Below are 23,245 nucleotides of genomic sequence, written 5' to 3'. Positions count from 1 at the left end.
CATTTTAAGTGCATTGCCTTTATTGCTGTTTTGCTAAATATGGGAAACCAAGTGTCTTCGTTAATGTGGCCATATATTACACACTTTGACATGTATGCAACACAATACAATAATTACATGCTTTGGGCAGTTGCAACCAGCTATATCATGGCCCTGACAACTGGAAAACAACGCTTTGGAATTAATTGTGAAGGCAGCGTTGTCAAATTTCTCATACTTGTCGAAAAGCAGGTAATATTTCGCAATGAGTTACATGAACATAAAAAAGATATTTTAAGGGTAAGTGTTTGACCTTGTATTGAATGAAACAGCATTTTCCTCAGACATGTTGCATTGTAATGTTAACACAAAAGAACACTGAGCATAAACAAAGTGCGACGAAAGCAGTTCATATCTGCAAGTACGAGTTCCAGTGCTCATGACGAATGTGTCAGGAATGTTTCGTGATTGCTGTCAAGATTTTTCGTTGAACACACAATGCCTTATCTTTTTAACATACCAGCATTGCCCTTTATCAATCCACTGCTGGACACTGGTCAGTATGGATTGGTGAAATTGCAGTGCATAGGGTGCCAGAACACTGATGTTCACCGTGTCTAGGAATCAAACCCAGGTGGCCAGCAATGGTTAGCACCTGAGTTTGATTCCTGATCATGGCTAACATCAGTGGTAAGTTACACCTAATCAGTCCTGGGCACCCAACCTTCACCAACCCACATTGACCAGCAGAGATAAAGATATCCCATATAGCCTTTAACAGACTGTGAGGGCAAGTGCTGTAAGTGAGCACCTATGAAGGCCAGCATGGCACATGAGGGGGTGGGTGGTTAATACCACGCCCGGCCGTCTTTGTCTCCCCAGTGGTGATGCTTACACTGCTCACCATTTGAGGCTGAGTCGACCTACGGGAGGCCCAGAACTAGTTCAGATAATCGTCACTGGTGTTATGAGCTAGAATCAAACTCGCCGGGTTCGTAGCGCTAATCGTTGCACACTATGGCCAGCTTATTGAAGCATGGGTCAAACAATCCCCATGACCGAAAGTCATGAGAGAGCCTTTTATCCAGAAGTGAATTAATCTTCTGTACTATAATAGTTTAGATTGCATTTGTATTTATCTCTGTATTGAATAATTTGATTTGTTTACGTTGATGCATAATTTATTATTGTTTTTAATTGCTTATTACGTGTATCTGTATTTGTCAAGCATCTTGCGACAAATTATTGTGAATGGCACCAAACCAATTAAAATTGTATTGATTGAATATACATAGCAACAAAAATGTAGTATTCATTTTAAACACAGTCAATATATTAATGAATTTACAAACATTTCACAAACTGTCTAATGAACTTGCTAAAGTTGCAAAACTGTATGAAATATGGTGAATACATTCTCTATAGTCTAAGAATAAGGACAACATAACTCCAGACTAGTATCCTAATATATCTGGGTCAGATGTGGTCCCAAAAAGAACCGAGTGATACTTAATAAATTAGGGGTTTCTCTCAACACGTGGTGTGACTTGTGCGTCTTCCATTATGTGGCATCGTCACTAAAATAGTTCAGCAGCATGCCACATAATGATAATCACAAAAAATTAACGTAATTTACTAGCAGACAGACATCCATATGTTCTTCTTTTCAAGTTTATTCATCACCGCATGGCAGGGTTGTACATTTTTTGCGAGTGGTTAATTGAAAACCAATTGCCTGGGAAATGCCAACCTTCAAAAGACGGTACATTTTATACAAAAGCCATGGTAATAATACTCCCTACTTAGACACTGTGTGGTAAAATAATTTATTTTTTAAAAAGCTTTTCTAAGACAATCTCAATGGAATTGCAAAGTGTGCTGGCTTCTGACAAATTCACGCCAACATCCCAATGTCAAGATGCATTTTGACACCAAGATAGGATCTACGACAGTAGTGTGCATGTGTTTTCATTCACGTGCAAAGGACAGGGTATTTCAACAGAGGCGTATCTATTTTTTGTTGGAACAGAAACTGGAAAAATACCGGTTTGCAATATACCATACATTGTGCTGCTACGTGTTGCGTGACAACATTGACGCACAGCAAGTCTGAAGACTATCCGCCTTGCTGTCATGCTGCAGTATCTTCATCTTAAAATGTTTAAATGGTTTAATTGATTCATCACAGGACAGAATGCAGCTCTTAAGTTCGTGGATGCGGAAAATGTGCACGAATGCATAAAGGAATGCAATTGTAAAGTGCGCAGTGTGCGCACATTTACAATTCCATGTTGTGTGCATTGCACGTTTACAATTGCGTTTCTCTATTTGTTCCTATTAATTTTTCTCAACTGTATAACTAATTTGTTAGTTAATTAATAACCTTTTCTTCGTATAGAGTTAATGGGCATGTAAATTCACACGACCAAGAACACAAACCTACAATATCCATTCTTGCAAACATTTCTATAACATGTATACAGTCACATTTTATCACTACAAATTCATATGAATACCTGTATTTGTTCCAACAGCCTGGTCTGGACGATATCGTACGGTGGCATTTGACGACAGTGAGATTGGTTCAATGTAAGGGCTATTTCCGTATCCACTGATAAGGGAAGGAACGATGGGAAGAAAAAAAACATCATACAAACACTCATGTAAGAGATTAGAGAAATTAACACACAACTCATTCATGCATAAATGTTGGACGACTCAAACATCTTGAGAGGATTTTAAAGAATTACGATTCAGCAATATAATTCAAATAAATAATGATCCGTTATTATTTAGAATTTCAATTGCAATTTTAATGTATCCAATTGTCATCAACAAAATCAAACATAAAAAAATCAAGAAATCAAGATATACTGTCTTCTTTAATACTACTTTCGTTTGCCTAAAGAGTATTTTTTTTCAATGTAATGTGTACAATACAATTATTACTTTGAAATTTTATAAAAAACACACAAATATAATAAACAAAAACACATTTATGGTCAAATTCTGATTCCGTATGTTTTCAAATTGGTTGATCATTCAAGGTGGATTTTTAAACAAATATCCAACAAAGTAACAACATACTTTGCAGAAGTCATCCACTGTTACCATAGGTATTCTAACATCTAAAACAAAGTGTGTTAAAGTAACACAAGGTTAATCTTATGAAAATACTGATGTATTCGATACAACGAATGTAGTAGCATCAAGTTATGGAAATACAGGGTGATCCATTTTTAGACACCCCCATTACAATGATATGGAGAAATTAATAGAGAAAGAAACAATTGTATTTCAAAGCCTCTACAAGTCTCTCACCAAACTCAATACTACATATTAGATCGTTTTATGCTCTCCTCGATAAGATATAGTGCCATCGTTTATACAATATTCAATCACCTGTTCTGCAGTACACCAAAAGGTCGTTAGAAATCAATAAACTATTTAAACGATGAACTATTTTTTATTTGACCAAGTAAGGCCCACTGAGCTATATAGCTCTTTTCAGAAGCGACCTGACTACAAATGATAGCTCAAAGAAGTGGCTTATCACGTCAAAATTTATAGCAGCCAAATACTCTAAACGCATGTAGATTCTAAATGTGGAGGGAAACAACAGCGGACATGGAGAAAAAACCATGCTACCACTGGGAGAATATGCAAAATCTAAATATACAGGCGTCGGGATCGGGATCGAACCCACAACCTCCTGTATACCAGGCGAGGTAGTCAACATCTCATCACCATGGCGCAATGTTATAAATGGATCATCCAGTATATAACTCGTAAAATATGATTTTTCAATGAAACATTTTCAAACTCACCAAAAACAGTTACCATCTATATCGGTGATGTTTGACCTACCTCATGAAGCCCATGACAACATTGTTGACATCCCTAACTTCAGTTCTCCATCGCATGCCTCCATCCTTAAATATTTGTAGGCAGAATGAAAATATGCCATCTGTGCTCAGGATGGCTTGGAATGTGTTTGTCTGGAAAGTAAACAAATAGAAATTCATGCAGAATGGATATCAAATGGATATGATTCCAAAAACATGCAGTATGACTGAGAGATGTATATTGACATTCAATTTGCTTAGAGTACACATGTGATTGTGGTTGGCTACAATTATATTGAAGATAATTATACTATTTAGGACTTCGTGAGAGAAGAAATAAATAACTCACTTTAGTTTCAACGTTTTTTGGAAGGTACTGATTGAAGAATGTAGTGAAGTACAGTCAAGTAATTTTCATGGCATAGTCAGATAAAATGTGTCAATCCTGCAGGTGTATGCCAAGTTGCACCCCACATGAGGCATGGATACAATACAATTTTCTTTTAAAATACAATTTTTTTCAAATAACTATTCAATGTTCTTCTTGGTTCTTTCGGTAAAGTCACGTAGAAGGGAAATAATAAAAATAAAACATAATAAAATAATTCTCACGACGTTTCGGCTACAACGCAAGCAGCCGTCCTCAGGTGAAGAATGAAACACCACCAAGCTTGGAGCGTATATTTAAGCTGGGTTGGAGGGGGAAGAAGAGCGCCTTGACAAAATAATTTGCATATCAAGAGGAATTTAGCATATGTGTAGTAGCGTTCACGACTCTTGGACACCGGAGTTGGAGGCACACGGGTTTATTTGACACAGCACGTTCGTGGCATACAGCACTGGAGGGGGTATTGGCCCCCTCACCCGACTAGCTGAGGATACACGTCCTATCTACTCCTAGCCTGCCTCTTAGTCCTCCACTAATGGGCTAGGGGAGGCTATCTGGCCCGACACTGGTAAGTCGGGCCCGGTACCCGGAGTCCCAGACCAGCTCTTACAAGAGCACCGGCTCTGGCTTTCGGGACCACGCCGCTGGCTCGGTCCTGTTCGGCCCTGATAAGGACAGCGAACCAGGGGAGTCCAGGGCTCTATCTAAGACGTCTTCAGTCTTCTCTGGTTAGCTTTAACATAACTCCCGAGCCCTTTGATACATCCCCTTTTATACCCAACCCCTCGCTGAGGGGTGGGGCCCCGGGGGATCATAACGTTCGAACCAGCCCCCCACAGGGTGCCTGGCTCGGACGTCGTAGAGGGCACCTCCCCGTGCACTTACGTAGCCCCGCCCACTGTGTTTGTTTGCCATAGGCTGCCATGCATAACGGGCTCTCTCTCTAACACCCCTACATCACCCCCCCCCCCCCCCCCCCGCATAGCTTGCAGCCGTCCCGGCTGCCAACATACAAAAAATGACAATAAAAGTGCATTTACCCCCTGACCGCGCGTGTGCCTCACTATTTTCCAACAATAACAGGAACAATAACAAGAACACAACAAAACGCAACAGCAAGAAGAGAAAACAACCCGACGCACCCCCCCTGAATAAATACGAATTCCGTAAAAAAAACAGCCTATATACAATTTGCAGGGAACCCCCCCCCACACACACAACACATGGTGAACCCAACATATGTACATTCAATGAGCAGGGAACACACCACCCACACAACACACAATGAACACAACCTATGTACACATCTGCCGGCCTCACAACAGTCTGCGCATTTTAGCGCGCGTCCTTGCAGCGGGCCCCTCACACGGGGTAACCCCGGGTGGCGGACCGTCAGGTGGCAACTGTCCGTCTCGGAGTGAGTCCTCATCCGACGCCGCGCGACCCTTGGCATCCCCAGGAGGGGTGGTCGGGCGTGAGCCCGTCACTCCTGATGCACCTGGAGGTGGCACGGCCGGCAAGGCATTAGGTGAGGGCGACGGAGACGGACCCAGTGAGTCGGTCGACCCCCCACATGTTTGGCCACACGTGTGTGAAGTGGGGTTGTGTACCGCAACGAAGGGTTTTAATCTAGAGGGGTGCACGAACCACCGCCGCTTCCCCCATTTGATGCGCACGCACTGCGGTCGCAAAACCTCGACCACCTCCACAGGGCCCCGCCACGGCCGCACCAGCTTAGAGGAGGTTGCCAGTGGCACCTGGGGACAGTGCAGCCATGCCTTGTCCCCCGGCTTCCACTGCATCATGTGCGCCCGACCCAGTCTGAGGCGCTCATTCGCTTTCTGACGGAGGTCCGAGTTTAGCATTGCAGCATCCCGCGCCTCTGTTAATTTGGCCAGATTAAATTTTACATGGTCAGCCAATTTAGTTTTTCCCTGCGGCTCGGGGATCTGCAGTTGGGCACGAACAGGCGGGTCGGGTTCGCGACCGTACATGAGGTAAAAGGGGGAAAATCCCGTAGCTGCATGGGGTGCCATCCGGTATGCCGCCAAGACCCCTTGAATTTGCAGGTCCCAATCGGTCTGTGAGTCCGAAACCTGCTGTGACAACATTGACGTGATGGTGCGATGCAGACGCTCGACCATCCCGTCAGTTTGCGGGTGATACGGGGAGGTACGAATTTTCTTCGTGCCCAGGAGCTCACAGACTTGTTTGAGTAGTTTACCGGAAAAATTTCTGCCCTGGTCGGTTAGCAGCCGCTCCGGAGCACCTTTGTCCAGGACGTATCCCTGAACAAAGGCCTCCACAATGGCTGCTGCCGACTGGTTGGCAAGGGGCCAGGCCATAGGCCAGCGTGTAAAATACTCCACACCAGTCAACAAATATCTATTGCCCCTGGGGGTGGCGGGGAATGGACCCAAAATATCCAGCGCGACAAGCTCGTTTATTCTGGACACTTTGATCGATTGCAAGGGTGGGTTAGACTCCCGTGCCGGCGGTTTTCGTTGCGCACACCGAGGGCATGATCCCAATAAATCCCCAACATCCCTCGTCATGCCAGGCCAAAAAAAATCAAGTTGTAGCAAGGCGAGAGTCTTTTGGGTCCCCAGGTGTAGAAGGCGCTCATGAGCGGCCCACACCACCTTGCCCCGCAACCCAGAAGGGACCACCAGCCGATGTCGATGGGATTTCCCGTCCCAATGCATCAGCAGACCTTGCACCATTTCCCATGCATCAGAATCACCCCTCACCCGCCCAGCACCGCCGACGCGACGACGCCACCCGAGGAGGGAGGTATCCTCCATCTGGAGGCGCCCCCATTCAGTGACGGGCAACCCCAACAGGGAATCTCTTCCCTGTTGTTCGATCGAATTAGTAATCAATGTTTCGTCGTCGTCGGCGGCCGCCAAGACCGGAACCGATACGTCTCCTGAAGGCCTGCAACGTCCAGACCCCAGGAGGCATGCACATTCGGAGGTGGTTGGCATGCGCGACAGAGCGTCCGCATTGGTGTGGCGAACGCCCTTACGGTAGGTGGTTTCAAAATCAAAGTCCTGGAGAATCTCCAACCATCGAGACAATTGTCCCGATGGTTGCTGAACTCGCAGGGCATACTGTAGTGCCGCATGATCTGTGCGAACGGTGAAATGCCGACCGTACAGATATGGGCGATACTGTTGGATGAAATAGACAATTGCCAACAGTTCCCGACGGGTGACACAATATCTTTGCTCCGCAGGAAACAACACCCGACTACCGTACGCGACCACCCGTTCCACGCCGTCAACCACCTGGGAAAGCACACCCCCAATACCCGTGTTGCTCGCATCGGTGTCGAGCAAAAAGGGCTTAGAAAAATCGGGGTAAACCAAGGGAGGAGCTTTTACCAGGGCGTCCCGAAGGGAGCAGAAAGCAGCCTCCTCCTCTTGACCCCAGTGGAACCGAACCCCTTTTGATGTTAAAGCGTGCAGGGGTTTGGCAATCGTCGCAAAATCAGCGACGAACCGTCGGTAATACGACGCGAAGCCAATGAAACTCCTGACCTCTCCCACCGAGGTGGGAGTCGGCCAGGAGCTGACACACTGCGTCTTGGCGGGATCGGTAGCAATACCTGAGCGCCCCACGATGTGCCCCAAATAACGCACCGAATCGCGTAACAAATGGCATTTTTGGGGCTTGAATTTCAAATTAGCAGCCCGCATCTTTAGGAAAACCGCCCGCAACCTCTGGAGATGTTCGTCAAAAGTTTTACCAAAGACGATAACGTCATCCAAATAAATGAGGCACGACTCCCATTGCAATCCAGCCAAAACCAATTCCATCAAGCGCTGGAAAGTTGCCGGCGCTGAGTGTAAGCCCATCGGCAACCGGTTGAATTGGAACAGGCCGTGCGGTGTACGGAAAGCAGTTTTAGGCTTTGAATCATCGTCCAGAGGAAGCTGCCAGAATCCCGAAAGTAAATCCAGTGTGGAGAAGAATCGCGCTCCCGCCAAGGCGTCCAGCGATTCATCCATCCGTGGGAGCGGATATGCGTCGGCAACCGAAATTTTGTTAAGGCGCCGAAAATCAACGCAAAACCGCAACGAGCCGTCCTGCTTTTTAACCAGGACGATCGGCGCTCCCCAAGGGCTGGTGGAAGGAGAAATGATGTCGGCGGCCAACATGTCATCAATAGCCGATTTGACATGGTCCTTTTCGGCGGGACTCAACCGAAAGGGATTCTGGCGTATTGGCGCGCTGTCACCCGTATCAATATGGTGACGCAGCAGATGAGTGCAACCCAAATCGTATTTATCTCGACTGAAAACGTCGGAAAATTCCCGCAGTAGTGTTTTAAGTTGTTGACGCTCTGAATTCGACAGGTCCGTCGATCCCGCACAAAGCGCCTCGAGCCACCCTTCATCGCTGTCCGAATGTGGTCGCGGCGCAGGGACAACGCTGACGTGATTCGCGACGGGTTCCTCACAGGGCACCGGCGTTGCGTGAGCCCACATTGAGGACCGCGATGAAGGGGTCTCCGTCCCCACTTACTATGGTCTGGGCCGGAAGTAAATGAGGTCCACTAACCCCGGCCCTAGACGGCCCCAGCAGAACCCCTTGGGCCCCAATGCCCTTAGCGAAGGGCCGCCGAAGTTTCAAAGGAATCAACATTTGTGCCCCCGGAGGGACGCGCACCGTTCTATCTACGAACGCCGGCACCGTCGCGAACGCCGTCCGACTCGTAACGGGTGATGGCAGAAACGCCATGCGTCGGCCCGACGGGAGCTCAATGCATCCCTGGTCGATTAATATCCTAATCGGCATTTTGGCCAGGAAGTCCGTCCCCAGCAGGCACGGAACCGCCAGCGAGGAGGAAACAAAAATCGGCCCAGACAATTTAATTTCCCCAATACAAATTTGGGCACGAATCTGTCCGATGATGCCAAGTGAGCCCCCGTTAGCAGCATAGAATAGCACGTTAACAGGCATCAAAGGACGGCTCTGGGCAGGGAGAATATTGTAAATTAACTCCGAAATAATGGTCGCCGATGCTCCCGTATCGACCAGGATGCGCACCTCAACCCCGTCGATGTGCCCCACAACGGCAGACGACCCCGACGATGCGGCTACAACACGATCGGCCAACACGGACCACTGGCCGGGTTCGATATGAGTACCCAGAGTGGTGCGTGTTGGTGCGATGGTGCGCGATATCGGCCCCCCATTCGTTGCGGTGTTTGAGTGCGTGACGGGCGTGTGCGTGGGCCAAACATGAGGGGTGCCGCGACTTGCCGGATTATGATGGTGGAGCTTGTGACGAGGGCCGTCGTCCCGTTGAGGTGTCGTCCCGCGCTGCCGAGGAGAGCGGCACCCCGAGGCGACATGGCCCCGGATGCCGCAGTTGTAACAGCGCGGGAGCGCTGGCGACGACGATGGATGTTGGAGATGGCTTGAACCGCCCCGGTCCGCCTGTACTCCCGCACCATGCTGCCGTTGATGTTCGATGGCGCAAACCTCTTCCGCCGGGAGGGTGGCTGCAGCGATGGCACGCCCGCTCGCCGCCTTGCTGGCCTTCCGTCGTTGTGAGCACAGGTTTGCGTGGAGGAGTCGGGCCGCTAGGAGGGAGCACATCTCTGCATCGTCGTGTGCGACGATGACGATATCTAAGTCGTCCGCCAGCAGGAGTATCTTCTCCGTAACCATGGCGTCGACACCTTCGTTGTCCATCCGTGGAAAGGCCGCCTTTGCCAGTGCCAGGAGGCTTGTGCGGTACGCCAGGGGCGACTCCTTTGCCCCCCGCTGGCGATCGTAAAAGAGTTGGCGACAGTCCGACGGTGGACCGTATACTGCAGACAGCACCTGCATCGCCTTCTGCAGCGTGGAGCGCCTCTCCTTTGGTGCCGATGTTAGAGTGGCGAGGGTGTCGCTGTCGAGGAGTGCCGGCAGCGCGCGGAGAGCCTCGGCGTCCGTCCACTGTGCCATCTCCTGGTGAGCGAGGAAGCGCCGCTGGAAGCCGCCCCAGTCGCCTTCCTCGCCCACAAATTCTTTGAGTGGAGGTAGTCGCTGATGTAAGGCAGCGGCTGCCGCGGAAGATCGCACTCCCTCGTCCCCCTCACTCGGCTCTGCGTCGGCACGAACAAGCGATGGGATCGCCGGTCGCACCCGTGGTGACGTTCCGTCCGTTGGTGATGACGCGGCAGGTACTGTACTCCCGCCGTTGGACGCGATGCTCAGGCCGGCCACGCCCTCAACAGCAGCTGCGGCGATGGCGGGATTTTCAAAACGGTGCTCCGTCGAAATGGCGGGAAGGCGCTGTGGTCGTCGGCTGCCGTCGCCCCGTGGCGGTACAGCAGCCCCCAGCTGTGTGATGTGGTCGAGCATGGTGGCAGCGGCGTACAGCAGCTCGGCCAGCTTTGCGTGCGCCTTGCCTCAGCCCCTCTGTCGATGGTTCCCCTTCCTCCTGCTGCTGTGGTGTGGATGCCTCCGGCCCCGGTTGCTCGGAGCCATCTTCAGCCGTCTCGGGCTCCCCGACTGCAGTGGTGTCCTCCGCCTCTGGTACCCTGACTCGAGCCGTCCGGCGCGTGTCCATGTTCGTTGTTGTTTCACTTCCGACACCAGATGTAGTAGCGTTCACGACTCTTGGACACCGGAGTTGGAGGCACACGGGTTTATTTGACACAGCACGTTCGTGGCATACAGCACTGGAGGGGGTATCGGCCCCCTCACCCGACTAGCTGAGGATACACGTCCTAGCTACTCCTAGCCTGCCTCTTAGTCCTCCACTAATGGGCTAGGGGAGGCTATCTGGCCCGACACTGGTAAGTCGGGCCCGGTACCCGGAGTCCCAGACCAGCTCTTACAAGAGCACCGGCTCTGGCTTTCGGGACCACGCCGCTGGCTCGGTCCTGTTCGGCCCTGATAAGGACAGCGAACCAGGGGAGTCCAGGGCTCTATCTAAGACGTCTTCAGTCTTCTCTGGTTAGCTTTAACATAACTCCCGAGCCCTTTGATACATCCCCTTTTATACCCAACCCCTCGCTGAGGGGTGGGGCCCCGGGGGATCATAACATTCGAACCAGCCCCCCCCAGGGTGCCTGGCTCGGACGTCGTAGAGGGCACCTCCCCGTGCACTTACGTAGCCCCGCCCACTGTGTTTGTTTGCCATAGGCTGCCATGCATAACGGGCTCTCTCTCTAACACCCCTACATATGTATGGGAAATGCGTAGGAGGTGGGCGGGGGGTTTCAAAGTCATATTATGCCCATGCATTATGCAGGATTAGCAGCACCAAAGGGAGGGGATAGGGGGTAGCATTAACAAAGGGAATGAATGTTAATAGTATGTAGCTGCAGTTACTAAACCACCACGTAAAAACAAGTATAAACTACATAGTATCATCAGTATACTAAATATACTCTCCAATAAGCTGAGCTACTAACAGTAAGTAATACATTACAATTCTATGTCGCAAAAAATATAATATGCTTGCAGCTAAACTTTTTTCCTTTACATCACACGGGTCTACCCCGTACTATATACTGCCCAACATTAAATTATATACTGTATTACTATACACACTCTATACCTTCGACTATAATATTACCCTAAGTATTATTCTACCCACGCTACTGTATACCACACTGCTGTATATTCACTATACAATTACGATACTGTATATTACCTTATACACTGCATCAAACACTACAATTTTATACTATTTATACAATCTGCTATACACTATACCATTGACCGTCGCGTGAAAGATACTAAGAGGAAGCAACGAAACATGTCAATGGGAGAGCGGTGAATGGAGACCCGCAGCGGAGCAAATATTCCATTCCCTGTGGAGAACACAAGATACACAGTCAATGTCAGTGAGTGGACTGTGGTCTGAAAGTCACCGTAAACGTGAACACAATCAGTTAAGATCCGAAATGGTTTATTACGTCCTTCCAATGATTGCTGAGCCAGAATCCATCTTCTCGGTTGAAATTGTCTCTGTGTTTGTATATGTGGATCGCCTCATGAACAAATCTCTCATGGTAGCCAGATGGCTTGCAGAGAACCTCTGTCTTGGAGAAATCAATGTCATGTGAGCCCACTGAATTGTAACAGTGATCTGCCACAGAGACAATTTCAACCGAGAAGATGGATTCTAGCTCAGCAATCATTGGAAGGACGTAATAAACCATTTCGGATTTTAACTGATTGTGTTCACGTTTACGGTGACTTTCAGACCGCAGTCCACTCACTGGCATTGACTGTGTATCTTGTGTTCTCCACAGGTAATGGATTAATTGCTCCGCTGCGGGACTCCTACCACCGCTCTCCCATTGACATGTTTCGTTGCTTCCTCTTAGTATCTTTCACGCGACGGTCAATGGCATAGTGTATAGCAGATTGTATAAATAGTATAAAATTGTAGTGTTTGATGCGGTGTATAAGGTAATATACAGTATCGTAATTGTATAGTGAATAAACAGCAGTGTGGTATACAGTAGGGTGGGTAGAATAATACTTAGGGTAATATTATAGTCGAAAGTATAGAGTGTGTATAGTAATACAGTATATAATTTAATGTTGGGTTTGTCTATGGCAGTAAATAGTATGGGGTAGACCCGTGTGATGTCAAGGAAAAAAGTTTAGCTGGAAGCATATTATATTTTTTGCGACATAGAATTGTAATGTATTACTTGCTGTTAGTAGCTCAGCTTATTGGAGAGTATATTTAGTATACTGATGATACTATGTAGTTTATACTTTAGTTGTTTACGTGGTGGTTTAGTAACTGCAGCTTCATACTATTAACATTCCTTCCCTATCCCCTCCCTTTGATGCTGCTAATCCTGCATAATGCATGGGCATAATATGACTAATAAATGGGCATATGACTTTAAAACCCCCCGCCCACCTCCTACGCATTTCCCATAAATATGCTAGATTCCTCTTGATATGCAAATTATTTTGTCAAGGCGCTCTTCTTCCCCCTCCAACCCAGCTTAATTATACGCTCCAAGCCTGGTGGTGTTTCATTCTTCACCTGCGGACGGCTGCTTGCGTTGTAGCCGAAACGTCGTGAGAATTATTTTATTGTTTTATTTTTATTATTTTATTATTTCCCTTCTACGTGCCTTTACCAAAAGAACCAAGAAGATGAATCCCTGCAGTCACGAAAGCTTTAAATCGAAACTATTCAATGCTTCACCGCGGTAAGGGGAGAGACGTTGGTGAGTGTGCTTCACTCAAGACCTGGCAAAGTGCATTCAATCCCCACCCATGACTAACAACAGTTACGAGAAATATCTGAACCAGTCTTGTCCCCCCCTCCACCACCAACCTCACAAACTCAAACCGACCAGCATGGTGTGGGGAGGCCTTGCGTGGCATGCATGGCTTAGTATGGTGTGACGGCATGTGCCTGAGTATGTGATGGATCGTGCCTCACACCCGATAGACCCGGAACCCACTCGGGTCCAGGTCACTTGGACATTTCAAGTTTTTCTTATGTCTGCTGCAGTAACATATTGCCGGGACAAGATAATGTGCCAAACCAAAACAAATAAAATAAAATAATGAAATTACATAACTGTGATTTTTTGTGTGATTATCAAATACCATTAAAATTAAATAAATACAGTTATGATTGACTAACATATATCAAATACTTATTGTTATTAGATTAGATAGATTTTTTTTGATGCCCCAAAAATCAAGCAACATTTGATGAAATAAAATCATTATTTGCGAGATTTGTTTTGTATACTTAATACCTACACATGCACACACACAAACCATTTATTGAAAAATGCAATAAAAATGTAAAAAAAAATTATGAAGTGACATTCAAGTATGACCTGGAATTGATTAGCTAAATATTCTTACATATCTGCCATTGTTGCTTGCTGGCACAGCAGGAGCTTCCTCCCAGGTGATCTTTAACATCCAGGTGGGCACATAGTTTTGTATATCCGACGTAGAGCTGAAGTTGGCTCGGACCTGGGCCTGCACCTTGTCACGGAGCTGTTTTGCATCTTGGCTCGGGTTGCCCACAGTAAAGTCATACTCCTGCAAAATGGAAGCAATGTTGTTTGAGGTGGAGAGACGAAGCCCAACATTTACTCCAGCAATACATTTATGTTAGGTTTGCAAATGTGTGCATTCACGTGAAAGCTATATATATTTAATGCACGGAAAAATAAATCAAGTGGAAATGGGCAGGACACATCATGACAACAATTGATGAGTGATAGAGGAAATTAACTACATAGTGCATACTGAAGAGAAGGCAATCGAAGAAAAAGAAAGATGGTGAAAGAGATGGCGAGACGAAATAAAAGAGTTTGGAGGCTCACTACTTAACAACCGAGGAAAGGAAGGAATGGAAGAAAATGAGGCAGACCTTTGCCCAGGAGCGGGTAGTTACAGGCTAACAACAATAACAGCAACTGGATACAGAGGTGCCGATGGTTGTTACACTCTTCAGCGTACAGAACACATACCTGGTAATATATTTTTCCAATGCCAGATGAGAAGTCACAATCGTCCCAGAAAACTGCAATCATGGGAGGATAGTACCACCATGAATTTCTAGTTGGATTGGGATAAGCAAACTTTGATTGGTCTTCGTTTTCTTTGAACACAATCAACCCGTTGTCTGTGAACTGGATACCACACGCACAAACGTGCATCAATTAAAATATCTGAGCATCTTAAATGACAGAAAACAAATGCACGAGTGCCACTTTTGCACAATTCAAATAAGACAACATACAAAGAACTGGGCATTACATAAATGAGGCAATATGAATAATTGCACAAATTAGGCAACCTCACAAATAAAAAAAACAACTTCGACATAGTGAGTGTAATATTGAAGACAATTATCTATAGCTTTATAAAAGTTTATTTATTTATTGAACAAGTCAACGGTTTTTGGTTTATGTGAAACTGCATGCACCATCGCCATCTTAGCATGGATTAAAATCAGTTTTAAAATCAGTTCCTGTATGTGTGTACATCCAACACCGTAATGCTTTATGAGAATTTCTCCTTCATCAAGATAATTGTACGAATTATTGATTTTTCATTCTAAATGGTGGACGTACCATGCCCAATTAAAAGCTCCTTAATGATTATACAAATGATTTCCCACATCTTTAAAGTGTATGAAACGTATCCATGAAATAATTGAAATTCAAAGCCCGTATTACTTCACGGCTACATAGCTAACCTCTATATCATATCTAACTGGATGGTCCAACAACATACTATTTAATATAAAATACAATTTAAAAGTGTATTGTCGGATATTACAGTGTCATCACTAAAGTGTGAATGCTGTACATTTGATATACTTGTATCAACTATATAAAAAACTGCTTTTGTCTTTAATTTGTTGTCCTTCCCCCGCACCTCTGATTAGCACGGTTGGCTACATACGGTGCGAAAGAAGTTCAACATACATACATCAATAGAGTTGTATGGACAACAGATTTTTCTGTAAGGCCACATCATTATCTGACGAAAATCGTATCAACAGACCCTCCACCGCCCAATAAAGCCAAACAAACGTGCTAAAAAGAACGGAACTCACAACCAACTTTGGCTAATCAGATTCCCCGATTTCCTAGATTTTCCTGAAGGTGTTTGACGCAGTTTCAAGCGAAACGTTGTGTATCTAATTGCTAAATTTGGTCTTTGAGAATTGTTCTTCAACTTACTGGTTGACCTGAAACAATAATAATACTTGTACACGTGACAATGTAAGGTAGTGTGGTTATTTTAGGTAATGAGGGTTTATCGACACAGATTTAATCAGATCATAATGTGAGTTTAACACGTAGGCTTTCGTGACTAGTATTATTCATAATAAAGATTTTTGGGTTAGACGCATTATTTATAAATGTGTCACAACTCTCCACCACCCGACAGGGCCAATCAGTAAAACATGTGTCACGTTGACAAAAGACAAATAGTTCACTACTTTTTAGCCCACCGGTGTGTTGAAGAGTGAATCCATAACATTTGCAATGCCTAACCCAAAATTATATTACGAATCATATTGGCTGCGAACACCTAGCTCTTGCTCTATTAGACATTTTCATATAAATGCAACTACATTCTGCCATTTTTATTTTAATGTATGGCAGTCACATTGCATTCGCATGGTTAGAGAAAGCTCTGGTAGAAGTGTTTTCACACTGATAAAACTTGTGTTGGAAAGCCCGATACACACAGCCTAGGTACAAATCTGTAAGAGATATGTACCAAGATATGAGAATAGGTTTTCCCCTTTTTCTGGCAACAAAACAGGTGATAAGATGTTAAACTACCAAACTGAAACCTTTTACAAGGAATCATGACTGCATTAACCACAATACTTGTGGTCAGAATGCAAACAAAAAAACATACTCTGATAATATATGCAATTGTCTTTGAAACTGGTCCACACCAGAGACAGCTGTCTTTTGAGCCTAGTCTCAAAACGGTGTTATGATTCCTTGTAAAAGGTTTCAGTTTGATGTTTTAACATCCTAACCCCTGTTTTGTTGCCACAAAAAAGGGGAAAAGCCATTTTCAGATATGCATTTATTTATTTAGGAGTTGCACCTTCCTTTAATAATTCTTTTACATATGCGAGTGTCAATAATTATGTTCTCAATGCTGGGGCAACAAAACAGCACAAAAGTATTTCAATAACTTCAACATATTCCGGTCAATATGACGTCTTTAGCAATGAAACTCTTAAAAGATATTTCATTTTCAGACGTTGACATATATATTGTACAATATCTTGTAACAGCATCAGTTGAAATTACTTACATACAATTGTTGGTAGAACCTGGTTCCGAATGGAAATCCGTACGGTGGTGAGAAGAACGGAGACACGTAGTCTGTGTCCCAAATATACGGACTTTGGTCGTACACATTTCTCCCATAATCGAAGAGCCTCTTCTCTGTTAAAATAAATAAATTACACTATTAAAGAAAGACTCTCACAGTGAATATAATTGTTACACATTAAAACTGACTTTTGGGTAATAGAAAAGTTCTTGCTTAGATGAAGGTGTCAATGGAAAGTGATTATATTTTTCAGAAACCATTAAACCCTAGTTCATGATTTGGAAAGGTCACGATACGTGGTTGCAGAAGTCAGCATTGTCAGGTATTTATCCAATCAGTATCGGATGAGTATCTCTATATTGAATTTGTTTGACATATACATGATATTGAATTTGTAAATGTTCAATGGAAATTAAATGTGTATTATATGTATATGTTTACAACTGCGGATGCTGGATGTAATCTTCAGCGAAACGTCAATATACAATTGTCAAAAATATGCTTGCTTATTAAGATTTCAGTTTGCTGTCAAACCAAAGCAATTAGCATAATTACCCACGTGATAACTTTATTGAAATTGAATGATCGTGTGTTTTATTAATCTCAAAAGCAGAGTTTGCATACCGAAGCACTGAATGCCATCTCCCTCATAGCCAGGCTTGCACGAGCAAGCGTATGAGCCAGGCGTGTTGGTACAGAGCCCAAGCGTTCCGTGGCAGGGAGGTCGAGCATTGCACTCATCAATGTCTGAACAAAACATACAATGTGCACACGGCCACAGTTACATATATGTAAACATGCTGCGAGTACTGAGCTGAGATTGCATCCTTTAAAAATCACATTTTAGACTCTATTTTCATGAAGGTCAGCAAACTTAAAACATAAACATGTTATGTTCTTCTCGGCATGAGAAAAACAAGCATTACTCAAACTTCACTATAACAACTAAAACCGAAGTAATATTAAGAGATTTGAAAGGTGCAGCTCTGTAGTTGCTTGCTTACAACACTGCTGGTAGAAGAGCCTCCCAAAAGACGCAGGTTTAGTTTAAAAAAAAAGTAAGATATGTGGTAAAAAATATATACACATTTACAGCCGTTTCTTCAATCCATGGACAGGATGAAGGCCTCCCCACACTGTCTTGGTAATGGGGGTAGTTTGACCATACTTCACCACACAGCAATTTACAATCTGATGAAGGCGAGGCCCAGGACTGGTTCAGATATAAAATTCAGGTCACGGGGTTCATAGTGCAGTGCCCCAACCACTGGACCACCGGTTCAAACTATGTATGCAGTACCATGTATGGCTTAACGAGTAAATGGGCGATGTTCAATTGTTATAAGTATATAAGTATTATAAGTAGTTATACGTCAATTGTTATAAGTAGCATGGTATATGTATGTTTACCAGTTTCACAGCGAAGACCAGTCCATCCACGCGGACAAAGGCACATGTAACTATTGACATCATCCAGACATGTGCTATTGTGCTGACACTTATTTCCAATGCAGTCATCGATATCTATTGAGAAATCACAAACATCATTCATGTAAATGTCACTTTAACAGTCCAAGATTTACACTATTGACAGCTCCATTAATCTACATTGCAAATGAAACACAAGACGTTGAGAGGGACAAAAAAGTATTACATAAGGACTCACGCAGAACATAATACAAATGTCATGGCAGGATAGAGTAAGTAACCTGCTAAGTTTAGAATCACATCACCGACGAATGCACCATGCATGCACACCCGAGTGGTGTCACTGCAATCCATACAGTGTCTACCGCCTCCCTGTATTTGTTAAAAGAACTTAGCATTCAACTTTCACATGTTTCAAAACTGTTGATGTTTCCTCCTGCCTTACGAAAGAAGAATAGGTTTGGAATACAATGTTAAGAAGGCAGAGCAGACATAATCACGAAGAGGAGTATGTGATTCATCAAATTCACACTCTTGCTGGCACATTTGATTCTGATAGAAATAAATAAATAAAAACTAGAAAATAATGGCCCACATTGTATTTTGTAGGATGACAACTATGGTCAAATTCCAAATAACCCACATTGATTTTGGAATGAGAAATCAGATCAATGTTACAAGATTATTTTCATTGGCATTCATTTTAATTGGAAATCATACCCATGTGTGAGGATTTTTAGTCCAGAATTCTAACCCCTAAACTAAAGTCACTCAAAAGTAATAATTTACAATACATTCGAATACTTATGAGTTCTAATCCCAGTCAGGGATCGACTTTTCTCGACATTCCTCAACAACAGCGGTCAACCTAAACATGGGCTCCTTCATATGAATGTGGAAATTCTACCACTGGCTCAGCGTAACCAAAAGAGATCCCACAATTCTACGGCGTGTCTTCTTGGTTGGCACTGCATGTTCTTCACCATGGCATGATGTGTCCGACGTTTCGCTATACATGCTAGCAGCTTCTTAAGAGAACTGAATACACGTTGGACATCATGCCAAGCAATACAAAGTACAACTGGAAAATACAACAGAGGTATACCGCACAATCACAAAAGCTATGAAATAGTATGATATAAACAAAGCCTAATGCTCATCTGAGTTGAAAACTCTTACATTTGACTTAATACAAAGAACGTGGGAAATGAGTCTTACTGTATTGGCAGTATTGCCCTTTGTATCCCAGCACACAGGAACAGTTGTATCCCTTCAGAATGTCAATGCAGGTTGCACCATTTTGGCACTGTGCATTCACGCAGTCGTCGATGTCTAAACAACATCACAACGCAGCGGTTATACACACAAAAGGTTAATACACTTTTTAACTGCATTGCGCAGCAAACGATTATTTTGATAGAACCACTTTCATACGCAAATTCACACACAACATTCACTTAACATACCTTTAGACATATTTACTTCTCTCTCAATGCCAGGACTTATTTATCAGTTGAGTTCAGTTTATTTATGCGCTCTACTATTTTGCACATGCGTTTCATTTGAAAATATAGTACAGTACATTATGTAAAATGCGTTTTGAAGTGCTTCATCATGTTCATTATCTGAACACATATGCACCAAAACACACTCTTCACGTTCATGTATAAGCATTCAACAACTTTATGTTGGAAAGGCCAGAAAGTTCTAAAAGCTGAAAATGTGCCCGTTAAACTTCAGCTTAAAGGCATTCAAGTGGCACGACAATCAATAGTAACGGGTAGAAGTAAACTACCTATTCCTGGGTTGCCATTCAGTTATCATAGTAGTGCATCTGCCTGCTCACACCACAGGGCGGTGTTTGGGAGGTTGTTATGAACGAAGCACACGTCCTGGGCTAAATACACTTTTTTTGTTATGCTCCATATGTATATGAGGCAATCTGAGATGTGTTCGATCTAAAACGTTTTTCAGTAAAGACGAGCATGATCAGGACTCACTCGTAGTGCATGTGTCGCCTGACCACCCCTCGTCACATCTGCAGAAGAAGGCGTTGACCTGATCCACACAGGTGCCGTGGATGCACGGGTTGGAAGCACATTCATCCACAACTAAGGGAAGCAAAGGGCAGTGTAAACACACAACTTGTGCAGTCTGCACGATGGCACAGGGCCACATTGCACACTCCAGATTTTATGTCTGCTGAAAAAAAAGATCTAAATAGGCAGTGTGAGGTTGTAGAATTGTATTTAATATATACGTTTTATTTGTGAAGTTTATAGGTGTTAAAGCATCAATGTGCAGACATTGGTGCTACATCTACATTTCCCATATAGAAAATGTGTTTTTGCTATCGTGAACCGTGTACACAAATAAGTAAAATATAAAAAAATACTTTTTTTAAAAACACGCTTTAATGAAATGTACTGTCCGAGCTGCCCCTCCCCCTGCCCCCTTCCCCCATCGCCCCTCCCCTCCTTCCACATCCCCCGCCCCTCGGCGTGGCTCCCCGAGGCTTGCCGTGACGTAAGGGACCGTGGTGATTTACAGGCAACGTGAGTTGAGCGTGGACAATTAGAGCCGTGAAAAAGATTGTTTAAAAATATATCTTTTTAATTTTCAATGATAGAATATAGTATTGTCATCAGTATTACATGCCTATACCAAGTTTGCAGTAGATACGACATTGGGAAGACGGTTGAAATTGAGTTACAAGATTTGAGGATACAACAGACAGAGTGAGTTAAATAAAAAAACGTGTAAAATGTTTTAATATATATTTAAATTGTAATGATAGTATATAGGCTTGTCATCAGTATGACATAAGTACACCAAGTTTGCAGTCGATAGCACATTGGGAAGTGGGTAAAATTAAGTTAGAATATTTTTTGAGGTTATGACAACAGACGGAGTGAGTTAAATAAAAGCGTGTAATAATAATAAAAAGAGCAATGTTTGTTAGTATTCACCGACTTTTGAATGCGTTTAAGGATTTGCATTTATAGGGCACTCAAAGTGCTCTCCATCGTATCTCATCTCAACCATTTTGATACCCTGCTGCAGTCCGGCTAAAGATGCTCCCCAGTGGCAGCTGTCCCTGTGCGGTACTCATCGTACGCAACACTGGCCTGCATGTGGGCTTTCATCTGCCAGTAGGGGCCAACGTTGCTATCTGGTTATTCCCAATTCAGTGATTTTGCGAGTAATTTATCAAAACTAGCCAACGCATGTGTATCAGCTTACGCAGTGTACAGAGGGTCCCACTCCAACCGGGTGCACAGCTGCAAGAGAAGGAGCCCGGTGTGTTGACACAGGTTCCTCCATGGGAGCATGGTCTAGAGGCACATTCATTTACATCTGCAAAAAACACACAGACACGAAAGGTCATGGAAATATACCCATCGATGTAAAACGTCCGGTTAACTTTTTTTTACAAAAATACATTTTGATTACAACATTTCTGCTAAATGGTGTTATACGAAATTAACATAGCGTACATGTAAGCATGTTTTGCCCCAAACTGACATCACGTTGAATATGTAGTAGTAATGTCACCAAGCATATTGATGCCTCTATAAGTATGTTGTTTCCTTTATAAGTTCATAAACTACATCCACATGCTCAGAAGCATTTACCCCACAAACATTGATGTAATTAAAATGTTCCACTCACCTTCATCACAGTAGACACCGGTCCACCCACTGGTACAATGGCAGGAGAATTTATTTACCATGTTTTGACAGGTGCCAGAATTTGTGCAAGGATTACTCTGGCACTCATCAACATCTGTGGGGAACAAAAGAAAACATAAAAATGGAGTAAAGCCTTTGCGTAGCACACAGGTCATTCTAATAATGATTTACTCGTTCATCCACGAGGCCCCCCCCAACCCCCCTAAGGACTCTTTTTTTCACGAAGGTTCTCCATTGGGTTTTTTTTTAAACAGATGTTTTCAGGCAATTACTGAGTGTCTATACAAGTAGGAAACAAACCACTGTAGCACCCAGCGATAAAGCGAACGTGTAAAGGGGGCAATACTCTTATCCCCGAAAGGAATCAAAACGTATGATAGCTATTATTGGACTCGGTGTTCTTCCTTCTCCTGGCGAGCCTAGGGTATGGCACCTTAATGCCCACGGGAAGGGAGCTTCAAATATTTGTGCGATCCACCAACTCTCACCTCCACCATCCTGGATTACAGGTGTGCAAAGCAACCACCGCCCAGCATTAAGTTGTAACAGGTATGTTACGATTATACTGGTAGGAACGAAGTGGACCAGCCTACAATAGATTATATCGTCCATCCGTCCGTCCGTGTAGCAACATCGCCCCCTACTGCAAACACTTGGCATGACCCTACAAAAACCTTTAGACTCAGTGACGCTTTCCTGGCTAAACAAGTGTAACATTTCCTTATAATTCCCTCAGATAGCTTTTAATTAAAACATTTAAATTAATTAGGCTTTCCTGGCTAAACAAGTGTAACATTCCCTTATAATTCCCTGAGATAGCTTTTAATTAAAACTTGTAAATTAAAATTTAACTCACAGCGGCCTAAAGCCTACAGCTAGGCCTAAAGCCTCGAACAACGCCTCAAACTCTCCCTTCGTATCGTTCCCCCGCGTGTGTGCAAGGGAGTTAATGTTTAACAATGTTACATTCCCTGATGCTTTTAAATAGAAACATTTATATTTAAAGCTTTTACATAAATAATTAAATCATTTAAATTAACAATTAACTCACAGCAGCCTAAAGCCTACAGCTAGGCCTAAAGCCTACAACT

General features: G+C 44.1%; 1 protein-coding gene across 1 annotated transcript in view; it reads right to left on the bottom strand.

Annotated features, from left to right (window-relative positions):
- The window catches only part of LOC133351034 (mucin-like protein), a 51,961-nt gene that overhangs the window by 28,004 nt on the left and 712 nt on the right, over positions 1 to 23,245 (bottom strand). The window contains exons 2-12 of the mRNA XM_061565920.1: positions 22,135 to 22,248; positions 21,706 to 21,819; positions 20,463 to 20,573; positions 19,681 to 19,794; positions 18,445 to 18,558; positions 17,659 to 17,781; positions 17,014 to 17,147; positions 14,691 to 14,852; positions 14,074 to 14,256; positions 3,847 to 3,977; positions 2,496 to 2,590 (exon numbers count right to left, since the gene is read on the bottom strand). Of these exons, the coding sequence (XP_061421904.1) occupies positions 2,496 to 2,590; positions 3,847 to 3,977; positions 14,074 to 14,256; positions 14,691 to 14,852; positions 17,014 to 17,147; positions 17,659 to 17,781; positions 18,445 to 18,558; positions 19,681 to 19,794; positions 20,463 to 20,573; positions 21,706 to 21,819; positions 22,135 to 22,195 (1,342 nt within the window). The 5' untranslated portion in view covers positions 22,196 to 22,248. The remainder of the gene's footprint in view (positions 1 to 2,495; positions 2,591 to 3,846; positions 3,978 to 14,073; positions 14,257 to 14,690; positions 14,853 to 17,013; positions 17,148 to 17,658; positions 17,782 to 18,444; positions 18,559 to 19,680; positions 19,795 to 20,462; positions 20,574 to 21,705; positions 21,820 to 22,134; positions 22,249 to 23,245) is intronic.

This window comes from Lethenteron reissneri, chromosome 36 (genome assembly GCF_015708825.2).
Source record: "Lethenteron reissneri isolate LAM-NWPU_2019-01 chromosome 36, ASM1570882v1, whole genome shotgun sequence".
Taxonomy (NCBI): Eukaryota; Metazoa; Chordata; class Hyperoartia; order Petromyzontiformes; family Petromyzontidae; genus Lethenteron; species Lethenteron reissneri.
This window is presented reverse-complemented; position numbering and strand designations above follow the sequence as displayed.